This window comes from Mya arenaria, chromosome 13 (genome assembly GCF_026914265.1).
Source record: "Mya arenaria isolate MELC-2E11 chromosome 13, ASM2691426v1".
NCBI lineage: Eukaryota > Metazoa > Mollusca > Bivalvia > Myida > Myidae > Mya > Mya arenaria.
This window is the reverse complement of record NC_069134.1, coordinates 30,010,750-30,027,283: the sequence shown is the minus strand read 5'-3', so window position 1 is coordinate 30,027,283 and position 16,534 is coordinate 30,010,750. Positions and strand designations below refer to the sequence as shown.

The 16,534-nt window shown below is 36.8% G+C and overlaps 1 protein-coding gene across 9 annotated transcripts; it reads left to right on the top strand.

The window, feature by feature from the left end:
- Positions 1–4,109: 4,109 nt before the first annotated feature.
- LOC128215598 (uncharacterized) lies at positions 4,110–14,817 on the top strand. 9 transcript variants are annotated; one of them, XM_052922317.1, is made up of 5 exons: positions 4,110–4,125; positions 8,713–9,097; positions 9,621–9,684; positions 13,289–13,415; positions 14,256–14,817. In XM_052922317.1, the coding sequence occupies exons 2-5, from the start codon at positions 8,786–8,788 to the stop codon at positions 14,644–14,646; spliced, it is 894 nt and encodes a 297-aa protein (XP_052778277.1). In that variant the 5' UTR covers positions 4,110–4,125; positions 8,713–8,785; the 3' UTR covers positions 14,647–14,817. The 9 variants fall into 9 exon arrangements, with proteins under 9 accessions (XP_052778277.1, XP_052778278.1, XP_052778273.1 ...); XM_052922318.1 differs by lacking the exon at positions 4,110–4,125 and adding an exon at positions 5,016–5,031; XM_052922313.1 differs by lacking the exon at positions 4,110–4,125 and adding an exon at positions 5,372–5,470.
- Positions 14,818–16,534: the final 1,717 nt, after the last annotated feature.

The following is a 16,534-nucleotide window of genomic DNA, read 5'->3' as shown; positions in this document are numbered from 1 at the left end:
GTATTTAATGCAAATAATTGCCCTTTATTATTCGACTTAGAAATTCTGGTTACGGTTTTGCGTGCAAGCACACATAGGTTAATATCTCAGCAACTGCTTGAGGTATTGCATTGAGGCTTGATACAATGGTACTCAACCATCCAACCTACTTAATTGACCAAGTTAGATAACTCTAGTTTGCATTTAATGCAAATAATTGCCCTTTATTATTCGACTAAGAAATTCTGGTTAAGGTTTTGCGTGCAAGCACACATAGGTTAATATCTCATCAACTACTGGATGTATTTCATTGAGACTTTATAAAATGGTACTCAACCATCAAATCTACTTAAATAACCAAGTACGATAACACTAGTTTGCATTAAATTCAAATAATGGCCCCTTTTTTATTCGACAGAAATTCTGGTTAAGGTTTTGCATGTAACCACTTTTAAGTCAATACCTCAGCAAATACATCATGTATTGCATCGAAACTTTACACACAGACTCCCAACCATTTAACCTTCTTTTTTAATCAAGTAAGATAACTCTATCTTTCATATTATATATTTTTTGCGACTTAGAAATTCTGGTTATGTCTTGCATGTTAGCACACATAGGATAATATCTCAGCAACTACTTGATGTATTGCATTGAGACTTTATACAATGGTATTCAACCACCCAACCTAATTGAATAACCAAGTTAGATAACTGTGTTTTGCAAATAAAGGCCCTTTATTATTGCACTTTAAAATTCTGGTTAAAATTTTGCATGTGACCACATTTATGTTAATATCTCAGCACATCATGTATTGCATTGAAATCTAATCTAACAGTGATCCATGTATGTTTCGCCAAAACTTTTCAATCCTTACACTGAAAAGCGGCGGAATAGTCGAGCGTGCTGTCTCTGTGACAGCTCTTGTTTAAGTTTTACTGGTAGAAGAGCTTATGCAATGGCAGGGTGTTCTTGGTGTGTGCGTCTGTAAACAATTGCTGCTGAATGCGATAAAATCATCCCTTTTGATTGAATCTCAATCGAACTTGTACAGTAGTTAGATATCCATGAGAGCTTGCATGGTTCCTTTGGTAAACCAATCAGATCTGCCCAAACATGACTGGATTCTGGCCCTTGTAATTTTGTAATACAGCTTGTTAACACAATAGAGCCACCATTTCTTATCTGATTTTCACAAAACTCAGACAGTTGTTAAATATTGATAAAACTGTCATTCTTTTTTAAAACCAGATCCTCCTATGCATGAATGGATTATGGCCCTTGAAATTGTCAAAATTGATTTAATTGTGGTTGTGGACACAATAGAGCCTCCATTCGCTGTTCATTTAACGTATACAGTTGTCAGATATTGACTTTTTATAAGGGTTCTTTCCGAAAACCAGCCACACCCGCCCATGCATGACTTGGTTATGGCCTCTTGAACTGACAAAATTGCTATAATTGTGATTGTAAATAGAATAGAGCCTCTAGTTTTTATTTGGTCTTCACCAAGCGTGGACAGTTGTTAAATTTTCATGATGCCTCGACTCTTGCAAAAAACAGCCAGATCCACCTATGCATGACTGGATGATGGCCCTTGAAATTGGCAATGTGGCTGTTTTCAATATTCTCCATATTCATATTGCACGTAACATGTTACAAGACTAATGGCGGCGCCCATGAACTAACACGAAAAGTTCCAAATGAACGCTATCAGTATCGTTCCACATATCACATAGTGTATGCATGGTTAGGCTCCGACTATTTGTTACCATTTCGGTATGGGAGTTATGTCTAGACGAAAACAATGAAAACAGTCCCAGGCCAACATGGTACACTCTACTGTTTTTAAGTGCAGTTTATTGTTTGAAAGTCAAATGGCATTGGGATTGTTTATTTTATATATCTAATTACACAGTTTACATTGTTAGTTGTACAAGTAATGAAATTCCATTGTTGATACACCTTTTTCAAATTCAAACCGTTTATAACATTTGTCCATTTGTAAGTGAAACAATTCTAGACAAACACACTCACAGAGCCTTAAATGTGAAAATCAGTTAATGAAAAAGCGGAGCTCATCAGTGAGGACATCCTAACCCATGCATAACAAAGACATGACTGAGTTCGGTCGGTCGATCTGTTGGATACTGGCCGAGGTGTTCCGATTGACATTGCGTGAGATAATACCAACATGTAATCCATGACCCAATAACTTTGGCTTTAATATCTGTTCTCTAAGAAAAAGGTCGAGGTACTATCATACCCTTCAAATGAAACTTGATGGCTATATTGCAAGAGACAATACAAACATGTATTCCATGGCCCATAACTCTGGCTTTAACAATTGACGATTTTGCCCCTTGAGTTTAAACCTGTTATATTTTCAGTTCAATAAAAAACAAAAGTATATGCACAGTGTACACATAAATAGTATACATAATGTTTCTGAAAGGGTCGGCTCTGAAGACGAGCTGTTTAATTGACGGAGCTTACTTGTTCTGGGGTGCAAATAAGTTATGGCTAATACGGTTTAAAATAGCGACTATTTTTATTTAAAGTGGTACAAGGTTAACTTCTTAAAAAGATAAAATTATGTTAACCGAGATATTTGATAGCCTTGACGATACGCAATGCGTCGCAATTGTCTGCATTGACCGTGAACTTGAATAATATGAATTGTTTTCATCACAAACTGAATGGAACTCGTCTTGCGTATGAAACCAAACACGTGTAAGTGGAGTATCATTACGTCTGTCCTTCTTCATTGTCAGTCTGTCAGCAGGTACCTTTTCAATGCTGGCAACTTTCTTTTTTTAATCTTCGTTAATTTTCATACTTTTAACAACAAACCCAGACGGCAGCTGGCGTGTACGCATTTGAATAGAAATATGTACATGCACGCCCTAAAGGCGCACAATGTTTGTTGGTGCACACACACACACACACACACACACACACACACACACACACATATATATATATATATATATATATATATATATATATATATATATATATATATATATATATATATATATATATATATATATATATATATATATATATTATCATGTTTAACTCATTTGACTTTAATGATTTAATAAAAAGCATATGCTTTAGGTACAGATTAAAAGATATTAGCCATATTTTTGCGCTTTTTTGTCTGGGTATGTGTGACTACGTAGCTATTAATTAAAGAAATCAATTTATAAAGGCTTATGTTTTTTTTATCTGTACTTAAATCGCATGTTTTTGTTTTTTTTTGTTTTTTAATCATTTAAGTCAAATGAATTAAACATGATGCAATAAATTTAAAAATAAATTAATATGTTTTTGCATCGACCTGTCCTATATTGTGCGCCTTATTGTTATTTTCAATAGCATTACACACGCTTTTCGACAAAATGTCATTATTTTTTATAATTATTAACACTTTACATGCATGTATGTGTAACTCTACTTTGAACTTTTTATGATGTTTTATCATTGCAACAAGTATTGTGGTCGCATTCCACACGAAATATTTATTACGGTGTCTAACTCTATAAAATTCGAAAGACTCCCTTTCATTGTTTTCACGTAGAATACTGGACGAAAGGATGATCTCGCTTATTAAGATTTTTAAAAGGCAAGATCATGACTTCCCCAAACCGTCCGTATAAAAATCACGAAGAAACACTGTCGAATTAAAAACTACGGAATCATGTTAGGGCCATCGCGACTTAGTCCTTCGCCCCAAGAAAAGAAAACGCTAAGTTTGTTACATCTGCGCATATTTTTCCGATCATTTTATGCCGTCAATCATTTGAGTACACTCCTAAAATGCATATTCTAAAGGCGACTTCTCTGTCAGTGCTGTCGCATCTACCGATCATTGGTAATTATTATTTCCTCTGGTGAAGCATGTTTGGCCATAATTTCGTCAATGATTTCATCCACCGTTTTGGTTTCAACATTTGGGGATGAAAACCTAAATGGCGATGTTGACAACCATGGCGCCATCTTTTTTATTGCAGTCATGCCATCTTGTTTCTACCAGTTCTGCAATATTGTTTCTTTCAGCTGTGTTTTTTGCAGTCATGCCTTCTTGTTTCATGTATTAATACATGTATACTCAAGGATAACTATGCTGTGTATGTTGAGGTAGAATAATTTACATATATTTTGTAGGTCTGATGTGTCTTGCTTCATATGGATTTTGAATAGCTGGAAGGTTTTTTAATTCTTTAAAGATGTTGATTTATAATAGTTGTGACTTTATGGTATTATATATAAGTATAGACAATGCATTTTTTTATACTTTAAGCAATTTATAACAGTTTAGATAGGGTAAACTTTGACAAATCTTCTTGACTGATCAGTGTGCAGGCAACTGTATCAAATCTGTCAGTGTGCAGGCAGCTATATCAAGTAGAGGGTTGGTTGATTTTTTGCTGTACTGGGCCAGAAGTGCTATGGGATGACACCGCGTCCGTCGTCCGTGCGTCTGTCTGTACACAACCGCTTGTGAAAATCAAATAATGCCCCTGGAGTCAAAACTGGCCAAGCCCCCAAATTCTTATGTTTCCTGTAGACTTGTATAGGTAAATCTTTGAAAATCCTCGTGTAAAAAAAACGTTAGGCCCAGACATTTAATTATTTGTATGTAGCATCATAAAGTGGTCCTCTACCAACATCAAATTAAGTCACCGGGGTCAAAGCTGGCCCCACCACGTTTGACCTTCTTTCTTATTTTTGAAGCTACAGCAAAGAAATTTGAACCATGTGCACAATTTGAAAACAAATATCAATGGTGTTTTGGGATTACCCTGACTGTGACCTTTCCACCGATTTTCTTATTTTTGAAGCTACAGCAATGATATTTGGACCATGTGTTAAGTTTTGAAAACAAATATCAAGTCTGTGCTTTAATGACATTGATTGTGACCCTTTGATCTACTTTCTTATTTTTGAAGCTAATGTAATAAAAATCGACAATGTGTACAGTTTTGAGAATGGTTCAGAAATGTAAACAAAAATTAAAATTATGAAATAACATCAAACGGAAAGGTAAGAGCTCGTTTGTTGATAGATATTTAAGAATACAACGGGAAATGTTTTATTTTGCCGAAAAGATTTAGTTACGCTATTGAAAACGGATTCACTTTAAGCTTTGATTAAAAACAGTTTGTTTTAAATAAGTGTATGCCAGTTGCTGTGGGTCTTTGTTTATATTTTATAAGTAAGTAAAATAACTCAATTTGATAATTTTAAGAACTTGGATGCCAGCCAAATCCCGTAAATCGTGGCCGAGTTCATGGTCATCTCAGATCGCTTTTTACATTTTGTTAGCCCAGTTTATTTTTAATTCGTTCGCTCGCTCCAATTGTTCTCGGCCAATAGCCGTACAAGAATATTATTAGATTGGTGTGGCCTAGATGTTCAACGTAATGTATGCATCAGTTTATCGGTGGCTTTAAAGGATTATTGGAGTAATGGAATTATATATGTGTGTATATAGTGTTAATATATTTTAAAAATTGTGTATCGTATTTTTATATTTTTTGCAGGCATAAAATGATTTTGCACGTGTGTCTTTCTGGTGGAATAAAACTAGCATTACTCTAATTTATGTTAAAAACTGGTTCAGCCAGAAATAAGTAAATTTGGATAAAACCTTTAGCATGTTAGGTCACTGAATATGTAATTATGAAAATAATATTTACAGGAAACATGAGAAATACATGTAAATATAACAAAAGCTATAACCTTTCACAAAAATACTTTCACTTTCTGTGAGAAATACATGTAAATATAACAAAAGCTATAGCCTTTCACAAAAATACTTTCACTTTCTGTGAGAAATACATGTAAATATAACAAAAGCTATAACCTTTCACAAAAATACTTTCACTTTCTGTGAGAAATACATGTAAATATAACAAAAGCTATAGCCTTTCACAAAAATACTTTCACTTTCTGTGAGAAATACATGTAAATATAACAAAAGCTATAGCCTTTCACAAAAATACTTTCACTTTCTGTTAACCAATGGTAAGTGAAATATGCGTTGTTCTTACATTACCCTAGAGTAAGAAAATTATTTTACAATGGCAAGAGAAATGTGTGTGATTCTTGTTACAAGTAAAGGGAAGTAGATTATTTTTCAGGAAACCACACCGTTTTAAACTTAACTGTATTGGAGTTCTCATTTCTATACACTTAATATAAATTATCTTAAGTCATTTTTTTAACTTAAGTCGTTTTCTTTAGTTAAGTATCTCAGTTATCATATGATAGTATCGCTTGATAATATCTGAACTACTATGTTCACAGAATTGATTTATAATAAATAATTAATTAAAAAAGACAGTCATTCTTTCCTTTCTTTAGAAAATTGACTTAAGTTAAGAAATGGCTTAAGATGTTTTATGAATACCACCCCTGACCTTTTCAAGCCATAATAAGGAAATCGAAACCAAGGCAGGTAATTGTGCTTTCCTATAGACCTGTAGTCAATCGTACGCAGTCCGCATCCATAGAGTCCGTCTACATCAAATGTCTCAGTACTCATCCACATAATATGTATCCACAGTCTCAGTCCGCATACACAGTCTCAGTCCTCAACCACAGTGTCAGTCCGCATACACAGTGTCAGTCTTCAACCACAGTCTCAGTCCTCAACCACAGTCCCAGTCCGCATCCACAGTTTCAGTCTGCCTCCGCTGTTTCAGTCTGCATTAACAATCTTAGTCCGCATCCACAGTCTCAGTCCGCATACACAGTCTCAGTCCTCAACCACAGTCTCAGTCCGCATACACAGTGTCAGTCCTCAACCACAGTCTCAGTCCGCATACACAGTCCCAGTCCGCATCCACAGTTTCAGTCAGCATACACAGCCTCAGTCCTCAACCACAGTCCCAGTCCGCATCCACAGTCTCAGTCTGCCTCCGCTGTTTCAGTCTGCATTAACAATCTTAGTCCGCATCCACAGTCTCAATCCTCATTCACAGTCTCAGTCCTCATCTAGACTCTCAGTCCTCAGCCACAGTCGCAGTCCGCATCCACAGTCTCAGTCCGCATCCACACTCTCAGTGCACACCCGCAGTTTCAGTCCGCATCCACACTTTAAGTCTCAGGGGCGGTATTCATAAAACTTCTTAAGTCATTTCCTATCTTAAGTCAATTTCTTAAATTTTTCATTGTCAAATTAAAAGAAATGTATAAGTGTTTTTAACATTACAGTATGTTGTTGTTGTTTTTTCAATAAGTTCAAAGAAAATAATGTATTTTGGAAATTCTTTATTTTTTTATTTCATATGACTAAAGTGATACAAAAGATAGGAAAGTGACTTAAGTTAGGAAATGACTTAAAAAGTTTTATGAATACCGCCCCTGGTCTTCAGCCACACTCTCAGTTTGCAAACATACTCTCAGTGTCAGTACGCACCCACAGTCTCAGTCCGCTTCCAGACTCTCAGTCAGTATCCACTCTATCAGTCTGCATCCATAGTTTGTCCGCAGCCACAGTCCGCATACGTAAAAGGGAACAAGTATATAATTTTGTCCACAACATTAAGATGTAAGAAAGGATAAGTTGATTTGTTGTTGACACCACTTATACTCCCTCTCCTTTCTCCCGACCCCCTTAAGCACTACATTATACTTATTATTTGTTTCAGCATTTTATTTGAAAATATAGCTTATATAATCATTTTTATTTTGTATTTTGTATATTTAATAGGTAAAAACAATAACAGGAACAAAACAGAATAATTTATTTGGATTTAAACATACAGTTCATCATCCATTAACATGATCATATATATAAACAATAGTCAATATACCATTTAGTATTACATTTTGACTGCATTACAAACATATCAAATATATACTACGGAGAACATGCATCAAAACTTAACAGGTTGAATATGATGGTTGGGTCTATTCCATGTGCACCCGGCTGCACACCTAATGCCCACAAGGCTTGGCTCTAAACATACAGAAGTCGTGCTGTTAAGCTTCACCATGAAACAAGACAAGCGAAGAATTGAACTGTTAATCTTTCTTTATCAAATTTAAATGTTTTTTAGTTCATAGTTCATTGATAAGGCCTGTTTTAGGGTTGTATATCACTATCAAACACTTAGGAATGCAAATAAAGTGAACAGTCGCCACTTTTAAAAGAAAATGACCTTTTACCTGTCAGACGATATTATCATTGAAAAGTAATATTTGCGGCCACATGGATGGGTAACTGCGTATGGGTGACGCGGATCGGTGCACATGGAGTCTATAGGATAACTTATATACTGCCAGGTTATTTTCTTATTATTTATACCATACACACCCACAATGCAGTTCTTCTTAAAGTAGTTTTTTATTTGCGTTGAGATTTGAAAATTTGAGTCAATATTTGAATATGTGCTCCTAATTTTAACTATTGTAATTTTATTCAAGAGGTATATTTATTGTAACACACCTTTTCATGCGTTTGAAATTGCATTCGACAATGTTCCTTTTACAAGCATTGACCTTTACTTCCTTTAAAAATCAAAACGTGGTAGACGTCTAAAAACGACAAGTAGGTGATTTATTCAAAATGGGGAATATAGGCCAGTGTTTAATGGAATACAAGTAATGTGATAAATTTAAAAAAAAAAGATAAGGAAAAAAACCAGTAAAAAAAACATGTTTTTTTGATAATTTCAAAATCTCGGAATAACTAGTTGTTTTTTTCTGTTATAATAGAAAATACATTATCACGTGGAAACAGACAAAGAATAGTTGGTGACGTCAGTTGCTACGTAAAGGACATTTTAAGATGGTGCATACAAATATGACACGTGCTGGGCATAATCAAATGGAGATGGATTATATGCAGCAAGGTAACATAAGTCATGAACACATGATGCACGAGAAAATGGGCCATGATCATATGATGCACGAGAAGATGGACCATGATCACATGATGCACGAGAAAATGGGCCATGAACACATGATACACGAAAAAATGGATCATGAACACATGATACACGGGAATATGGATCATGAACACATGATGCACGGGAATATGGGCCATGAACACATGATGCACGGGAACATGGGACACAACAAAATGCATCATATGTCTCCGGTATGTTTTTGGCTAATATTTCATTGTCATATGTCAAACATACTTATGAAGACGACAGAAGTACAGTTTATATTGCAATGAGATAGATTATTTTTACATTTAAAATAGAAAAGGAGGTTGTGTTCGACTCGAGCGTGTTTTTGTGGATTCGGATTTCAAAATTTGCAAAAGATCCACGAGAGTCGAAATCGACCTGCCGGATCAAAACTCAGTAGTTATAACTTGTTAGTATATACTTCATTATGTAGATATACTTTTCATCACTAAAAAGACACGAAATTACATTATAAATTGCTTTTTTAAATACGCACTATTTCTTTTTATGACGTCATTTAAACATCGCGCAATGATATTTGTTATGACGTGACGTCAGCGGAGGAAAGAAAGACCGTATGAATGCACTACTTCATGGGATATGAACAAACGCATTCTACGATATATTTTATACTCGCATGTTTATGACACATATAAAATAAAGCCTTTTTTTAAATAATACTGAAAGTGCTCCATTATTCCTTTCCAGTACTTCACATTACAATTTCAAGGCGATTTCCTCATCAAAGATGTGAAGATTTCAGCTCCAAGTGGTAAGTACTTTGTACTAAATGCGATAAATTAATTGCTAGATTTTCATCCCCGTCTGCCCCCCCCCCCTTTCCGCCACCCCTTATTTTTTACTGACTCAAATGAAACTGTTAACTAGGGTCTGTATTTGCGTGTCGGTTCGGTACTGTCCAGTAACTGCGTTTATTCATACCTTCGATGTCAATGTAATAACATTCACATGTAAAACAGGATTATTGTTACGATGTTCTTTGTGGTGCGTCTAGAAACACATGTGGCCCCTTGTGCAATAAAAAGCATAAAACACATATTCAACAGTGAACAGTCATCTTAATTTAAATTAAATTAAATGTCACGCCCGCCCCCATTTAAAAAATGGATGAGGATCTAGCAATTAATTCATATAGGCTATATTGTTATTTGAGAAAGTAACCTAGTTTCTCTTGTGTCAGTTACCCAGGGACTCGCTCGTGTTTTTGTAAAATGCACTCATTGTTTGTATGACGGAATAATGTGCGGCATATCATTTAGTAGGAGCGTCAAGCTAGGAAGTAAGATACTGACGACTGGAACCCTTCATGAAATGTTGATATATGCTCAAAATTAATAATTGCGTTGAATTCCACGATTTGAATAGCGTTAGTAACGCGGTTTAACAAAAGACTTAAACGTTAAGTTATCTCTTTCAATTTGTACGAGTATGTGTGGGCGTACGGTTTTGTTGTCAGTTTTCTACATTTTCCTTGACTGTACCTTCGTGGGCTCGCAACCCACTAAAAGCAGAATAGTTTGTTATACTATTTTATTTTAAGAGTATTTTCTCTGCAACTTTGGTATCAAAGAATAAATTAGTTATAAGTGTTTTCAGATGCATTAAAGAGAACACATACGCCCAAACATGAGCGAGTCCCTTTAATAAAGATATCGAATAACCTTCTCATGATTCACTTGAGGTGCGGTATTAACATATTTGGTCTGAATGGGGTATATTTACATTTTCAAATGTTGAACATCCATCAAATGCTCGAAGCTAATAGAAGTAAATAAAAAAAACATTTTACATTTACTTCTGTACAAATGACTTAAACCTATCGCTGTCTACTGCTTGCCTCATTTAATTCGTTATGCTTAAGTAATTTTTCAATAAAAAGAATTCTTAATATACCGAATGAATGGTTTCGTTAACATTATGAAAACAAAACATCGCTTCGATAATTGTAACATATTAAAATTATGGAATTATGTTTTTCACATAACATCAACACATGGGGGAAAGGACCGAGTTATTGTCATAACCTTGGTGTCGTCTTCGTCTTTGACGTCGATCTCAAACTTGCTCATAACCCATATACGTATATATAATAATAAAATATGCAACTTTGTAGTCATATTCACAATAAATGCGTGTGTAGCATGTCCAATAACAGTCCCCAAATTGGTCGAATAATGTATGTTTACACGTACACGTTATTGGTCTGGTGTTTATACACCTGTGTGTCAATTGTAGCATCAATGTATGTGCTATGTATACGTTATAGGTCTGGTGTTTATACATCTGTGTGTCAATTGTAGCATCAATGTATGTGCTATGTACACGTTATAGGTCTGGTGTGTATACACCTGTGTGTCAATTGTAGCATCAATGTATGTGCTATGTATACGTTATGGGTCTGGTGTGTATACACTTGTATGGCAAGTGTATCGTCAATGTATGTGAGCTATGTCTATGTTCTAGGTCTGGTGTTTATACTAGGGATGCAAACGAATGGCAAAATTGATATTCGAATATTCGGTAATTCTTTCGAACGAATATTCGAATATTCGATTACCAAACTACATCTTTTAAAAGTTGAAGTAAACTATTATAATATTCGCTAAAGTAATAGCCGGGGAATTTAAGTTCTACTTTGTCGTAACCACTACGCGCGGCGGACCCTGAATTTTCACCAAATGAGCCTCTGAAATTCCTCTTTTCAGAAAGACAAAAACTAAAACATTATGAACAAACGAAAAAAACAAAAACTTTTAATTTGTATTCCTCTGCCATCATATTTGTAAACAACGTGAACTAAAATGGATTTCTGGTCAAATGGCGTTATACGCAAATGGAGGGTCTTTCCGTAAGACGAGCAGCCTCGTTCTGGGATTGACCTCTACTAAAAAACTATGGAAAAACCAAACCAACTCGGGAACTAGTTTATTCCTTAATTGGTAGAGGCATTTAAATTTACTGAAAATAATTGGATTTTTGTGTCACTTGTCTTACGGCCAGTTATTGTAAAATTACGGGGACTTTTTAGTACCCTATGATATGTCCCTAAATGACATATGACGGGTGTATAGTGTATTGTAATCGAATTCACACCTCTGGTATTATGGGACAATCGTTGTAAAATCAAGACAAACGAATATTAAACACCAACAACAGAGTTGTAGGCAAAATATTTATTCAACAATTCGAATACCGATTTTGACATTCGAAAACCAAATGTTTGATCGAATATTCGTTTGCATCCATGGTTTATACACGTGTATGGCAAGTGTAACGTCAATGTCTGTGTACATGTTCATGTTCTAGGTCTGGTTTTTATACACCTGTGTGTCATTTAAAGCGTCGATGTCTGTGTACATGTGTTTATACACGGGTGTGCCAATTGTAGCTTTAATGTAGCTGTTTACACGTGTATATGTTTTTTGCCAGTGCATGCTGGCTCTCGTTTATAAACATGTGTGCGTCAATTGCATGTTTAATGTTTAATGTCGGTGCTCTTGTCCATGTTATCGGTCTGGGCCTGCTGTCTCTAGATTGTCACCATTGCGTCAATTGCAGCGCCAATGTATGTTATAACAGTATGCAGACATCCATGTTAAAGGTCTGTGGTTCATGGCTCCTGTTTTACTCACGTTTGCGATTGCAGCTTTAATGTTTGTAAACATGTTTCTGTTGTAGGTCTGGTGTTAACCGTCTCCGTGGCCTTGTGGTTAAGCGTCCGCCTACGGAGCGGGAGGTCGTGGGTTCGATCCCCGGCCGCGTCATACCGAAAGACGTTAAAAGCTGGTACAAGTAGCTCCCTTGCCTGGCGCTCGGCATTTAAAGGGTAGTGCTTGGGAAAGTGGTGTACTCAGTACTGGTCCTACCCAGGAAAGTTGTATCCCGTGTATCGGTGCTTTACACTGAGCACGTTAAAGAACCAAGAGGTCTCTTCGCAAAGAGCTAGGGTATCGCACCCGGATTTCTTGTATCTCACTCTGTTTCTTCAAGTATTCCAATGTCTGGATTTGACTGCGAATTGCTGTCACTTCTATCTCATGTCACTTATGGCATTCAAACACAATTTAAGTCGTGATGGCGTCACGGCGGGGTCAAGCCATAATGCAGCCAATGGGCGCGGGCAGACCTTGATAAACTCAAATAAACAACAAAACAAGGTCTGGTGTTGTTAGCCCTTGTTCATAAACATGTGTGTCAATTGCAGCTTTACTGTACGAAAACATGTGATTGTTATAGGTCTGGTGTTGCTGGCTCTTATGTTTAAACATGTATGTCGAATGTAGCTTTAATGTCCGTTGTTAGATGTTATAGATCTGGTGTTGACTCTTGTTTATATATCTGTGTTTGAATTGCAGCGCCAATGTCTGTTGTAGGTCAGGTGCTGGCGATGATATTGGTAATGGTGCTGACAGCGCTGTTGGAAGGCATCAATTACTGTCTCCACCTCCAACAGGCTGCCAGGCGAGCGGGCTTTGCCAACAAGTACGCACGCAGTATACACGAGAGCATAATTATAAATTCAGTAAAATTAAATGTCTGGTCAATGTTTCAATTAGTGATAACGGTCCGAGTATATACCGTCTTTTCGTTTTTTTATCATTAAAAGTTAAAAAAAAAAAACGAAAAAGGAACATACAAATCAATTTTCGTTTTTTCTTATGACTGACCTATAGTGTTTCGGCTGACTTCAGATAGTAATATTGTTAAAGCCTGTGGCGTTCGGAATCAGTCCAAAAATAACAAATACAATATTATTGTCGTGTTTCCTGTTCATTTATTCTGTTGTAATGCATCATAAATCGTCAAGTAATACTTATCGCAAAATACGTTTCTGCGTTTTCCACCTAGTGCACGTTACGTCATAACAAGTATTATTGCGCCATGTTAAAATGACGTCATCAAATAAATCAGTGTATCGTGAAATGAAATTTAGTATGCTATAACATGTCTTCTAGGTAATTGAAAACCAATAATGTATAATATAGGGTTACTAGTATTGAGTTTTGATCCGAGAGGTCGTATTGGACTCTCGTGGATGTTTGCAGATTTTGAATTCTCGATAAATCGATATCTGCAAAAATCCACTCGAGTCGAGTACAACCTCCTGGATCAACACACCGTACCCTTTTGTATCTATAGATGCAGATGACGATACCGTTTCAACATTTTGGTCAACAGCTGGAGTTCAACAACATCGGTCGTCGGCGGCTGTCGTGCACTAAAATCTCTAGAATTATTTTAACACTATCTTAAAATATCCTTAATTTGACCGGTAAATATTTTCAGAGCAACAGAAGCCACCTGATAATTTCCTTATTTCAGATCGAAGCGTTCCAGTTCTCTAGTGGACGGCAGTCTACACGTTCTCTACGCCGTCCACAAGATGCTGACAGTAGCCCTCAGCTACACAGTGATGTTGTGCGTCATGACAATGAACGCTTGGATTCTCGTGGCGGCGGTTATTGGGGCTGGGGTTGGTTACCTCCTATTGCGGCCGGCCGTTGCCTCCTGCTTTCCCGTCAGTGTGCCCGTGAAAAATGTGAAGGAGGTCAAGGTCGCCGCGAACGATGTTAACGGAACGGATGGAACGGAAGAAGGGGAAATGGACAGTTTTCTAGAGGAAGATGATTCAAAGAAAGCTAATGATGTGATTCATAATAACTTTCCGACTGATGGGCTGTTGCAAAACTATACATGTGTCGAAACTGTTTAGTAATTTATTCCGTATACTATCTATATACATGGTTAAAATGTGATTTCCCATCAGGCACACGGCGTCAGTTTTGATGAAGCTTACTTAAAAGCAGTCGTTGGCTTTAGGTAACGGAGCATAAACGGTATACATACAACTGTGTATTGTTTTATTAAAGTGTTCACTTTGTTGCATGAGAACTTGTGTATTTTTCTCCGTCTTGATAGCAACATGTTCATTGTTGTCAAATGATAGATCCATTTGATTTCTAAATTGACGGATGCACGGTCATAAAGTTAACGTCATAACCGAAATATTTGAGACAAAAACTTTAATCTGGATCAAGACACTTGGTCTGCTCTGCTGCATGTCTAGTATACCGACCTTTAAAACGGTTTAGATAGTTTTCTCACACATTTAAACACATGCAAAAAAAACGTAAATGTAAATTTAGTACAATAAAAATGGCAAACTGGTTTAAACTGAATTTAAAATGTGTTTTTTTTCTTATCAGCTAGTTTTGCAATATGAAAGTTTAAAGAACATAATATGTAAAACGCATTTAGAACCAATGTCAGTTAAGGGCCTTCCACAGTGCAAAATATATTTGAAGGGGTAAAACAATAAATTCTAAAAAACAAAAATATTAGTTCAATTTTTGAAATAACAGAGACTGTTTAACTTTTTATTTACTTGAGCACGTGACAGACAAAACACCAGCTTATGGTAAGATGTTTTAGCAAATAAAAGCCGCAAATGAAGTGACGATAAACCCGGCAGTTAGACTTAGCGATTACTGTTTTACAAACGTGACTGATAGATACGGTCGTGTACGTAAGGCAAAACGAACGTATGTGCTGGCAAACTAAACCCAAACCGCAAGTAACCCGAAATTATACAGCATGTAAAAATGACTGACAAACCCAAACCGCCAGCACCCCAAACCTTACAACATGGACAAAATGGCTGACAAACCTAAACCGCCCGTACCCAACACTTTAAAACATGGAAAAAATGGCTGACGAACCCAAACCGCCAGCATCCCTCACTTTTCACCATGGACAAAACGGCTGACAAACCCAAACCGTCAGTAGCCCACACTTTTCACCATGGACAAAACGGCTGACAAACCCAAACCGTCAGTAGCCCACACTTTTCAACATGGACAAAACGGCTGACAAACCCAAACCGTCAGTAGCCCACACTTTTCACCATGGACAAAATGGCTGACAAACCCAAACCGTCAGTAGCCCACACTTTTCAACATGGACAAAACGGCTGACAAACCCAAACCGTCAGTAGCCCACACTTTTCACCATGGACAAAACGGCTGACAAACCCAAACCGTCAGTAGCCCACACTTTTCACCATGGACAAAACGGCTGACAAACCCAAACCGTCAGTAGCCCACACTTTTCAACATGGACAAAAAGGCTGACAAACCTAAACCGTCAGTAGCCCACACTTTTCAACATGGACAAAACGGCTAACAAACCCAAACCAGAGCATCCCTCACTTTTCACCATGGACAAAACGGCTGACAAACCCAAACCGTCAGTAGCCCACACTTTTCAACATGGACAAAACGGCTGACAAACCCAAACCGTCAGTAGCCCACACTTTTCAACATGGACAAAACGGCTGACAAACCCAAACCGTCAGTAGCCCACACTTTTCACCATGGACAAAATGGCTGACAAACCCAAACCGTCAGTAGCCCACACTTTACCACATGGAAAAATGGCTAACAAACCCAAACCGTCAGTAGCCCACACTTTTCACCATGGACAAAACGGCTGACAAACCCAAACCGTCAGTAGCCCACACTTTTCAACATGGACAAAACGGCTGACAAACCCAAACCGTCAGTAGCCCACACTTTTCAACATGGACAAAACGGCTGAAAAAC

Bases quoted from the DNA above. Each gene is read 5' to 3' on its own strand.
- LOC128215598 (XM_052922317.1), top strand. From the start codon at position 8,786: ATGGTGCATACAAATATGACACGTGCTGGGCATAATCAAATGGAGATG. The intron at 9,098-9,620 runs GTATGTTTTTGG...ATTCCTTTCCAG, and splicing joins AAATGCATCATATGTCTCCG to TACTTCACATTACAATTTCA. The intron at 13,416-14,255 runs GTACGCACGCAG...TCCTTATTTCAG, and splicing joins CGAGCGGGCTTTGCCAACAA to ATCGAAGCGTTCCAGTTCTC.